Source organism: Penaeus monodon, chromosome 29, assembly GCF_015228065.2.
Source record: "Penaeus monodon isolate SGIC_2016 chromosome 29, NSTDA_Pmon_1, whole genome shotgun sequence".
Classification (NCBI taxonomy): domain Eukaryota; kingdom Metazoa; phylum Arthropoda; class Malacostraca; order Decapoda; family Penaeidae; genus Penaeus; species Penaeus monodon.
Genome location: NC_051414.1, coordinates 6,740,033 through 6,742,140, shown reverse-complemented (window position 1 = coordinate 6,742,140; position 2,108 = coordinate 6,740,033). Strand labels below are relative to the sequence as shown.

Here is a 2,108-nt window from a genome sequence, read left to right as displayed (position 1 = left end):
AATATCTATGTTTATGTATATATGAATATATGTACATAAAGTGTGAGTTTAATGTATATTATTTTTGGTAGTTGTAGATGTGTAAGTTGTATATTTACAAAAACTTCCTTTCAGGTGCATAATGTATAAGCAATGACTACACTTACTGACACAAACAAATCATTCGCTCTCCATTTGCCATCGATTTAACTCTTGTGTTTATCAGCTAACAAATCGTCCTGTTCAAAGGCCCCGCTCTCCAGAACCATTCTTCTCTTGCTATTTGTCCTCCTCGTTATTCTCACTTGCTCTTATCAGTCTTCCTCCCCCCTGAAGACCCCCTCCCCCTTCTGTCTCTTTATCTCTTATCGGCATGCCATGTAAATATCACTGTGTGCCCCGTGTGTGACGACGTGTGACTGTGTTTCCCAGAGGAGGGTCCCTCGCACCTGCACCCGGCACCCCGCCCCTCCTCCCAGGGCAAGCCCAAGACGGAGCTACGACCCGGAGAAAATATTTGTTCAGAGTGTGGTAGACTCATCGTGTAAGTATTTGTGGCGTAAGTGTTAGGGCGTCCGACCCCTTTCGTGAGGCCGCCCTCGCTCCGCCCGCGCCGCCCGCATCTCCTCTCCTCACCGCCTCTAACTGACAGACAGACTCACTCCCTGCTGTCCCGCTCTCGCTCACACGCCGCCGTTGCCCGTCAGCTGTGGCTGCGGCAGAGGCAGTGCCGGCGGCGCTGGCGCACGGCGAGGTGTTCTCTCTCTCTTTTTTCATCCACTTCGGTGGCGGTAGTAACAGGTTCCTCTATTCCGGGCACAGACAGCGGGCCGGGCCCTGCCGGCACTCGCAGCGTGCGCGCCCCCGAGACTAAACCGAAGCCCGAGGGGGGGGCTTCCCCCGCGCCGCTGACCAAGTGTTCCGAGTGCGAGCGGCCCATTACGTGAGTACCCGCGTTGGTCCGGTCGAGACGCTCTCCATCTCTTAGAATATCTTGGTCTTCGTCACGCCCGTGCCCGCGCCGGCACCCGCGGTTCGCAGCTGCGGTCCCTCTCTCCTGCGTCCGCATTTGCCCGGAGGGAAGCGGGAGGGGCGACGCAGGCGACGCGGGTGCCTGCGGGCGCGGGCGAAGAGGACGGCGAAAGATTCCTCCAGCCAAGGCTTTGTAGGATTGCTACCAAACGCGCATTAAAATCGTCTTGTTGCACCCGGGTACTGACTGACCGTAGTTTCCTCGTGCGTTGCCACTGCTGGGCTGAGCGGCCGCTGTTGAGGCGCACGAACTCACACGGCGTTGTGACCGGCGCCAGCAACTAGCATGAACCGTAATCATTAATGACAATAACACTGCATTGCTTCTGGTAGTCACTTCTTAACTACCTTCCCAGCGGATTACAGCAACAACTGCCATTGGCACCAGCCTTTCCCCCTCAAGGTCCAGGGCACCCTGAGCACACCGCTAGAGGTAGACACGAACACACCTGCCTATTAAGTACTAGAAAACACTTCCTAGCAATAATCCCTCCTAGAAGCCTCTTAATCATAAACACCTCGCCCCCTCTTAACCCCAACACGACCCCCCTTCAGCCGCCCTTACGAATACCCCCCAATACACCCCCGCCGCCCACGGCCAGCGAAGCCCGCCCACTAATCGCCAGGGCAGCGTCTCGAAGGAGCTGACGGCGACCGAGATGGCTGCGACGGCCGCCCACGCCCACGCCCCTTGCCCACTCTTCTCAACACTTCTGTCTAGTGCTAATCAGTATATATTATATGTATATAATTTTCCTCCCTCAATCTTCGCATCTTGTGTATATATTTCTATACATGATTAATATTCTGATATACAGCATTGAATTAATGTTATGCTATTGAACACTTGATCTTGTTTATGAATAACTTGTAAATAGTATTGATCATAAGAGACTCACAAAAAGCAAATAATGGATGATATTAGCATTTTTGATAAGGTGTTGCAACCATCACAACTTTGACCCTATCCGTCACACCTATTGATCTCAATGCACGAAAGATTTGCAATTTTAAAACTCCATATCTCCCCCCCTCCACCCCCCCTCCCTCCGCTTCCCTCCCCATCCCTAAACACCCCCCACTCCCCATTCCTTTTG

General features: G+C 53.0%; 1 protein-coding gene across 1 annotated transcript in view; it reads left to right on the top strand.

The window, feature by feature from the left end:
• Positions 1-2,108, top strand: part of LOC119591919 (PDZ and LIM domain protein Zasp-like) — a gene marked incomplete in the record, with an annotated part of 137,443 nt that overhangs the window by 113,578 nt on the left and 21,757 nt on the right. The window contains 1 exon segment of the mRNA XM_037940673.1: positions 412-523. Coding sequence (XP_037796601.1) covers positions 412-523 — 112 coding nt within the window.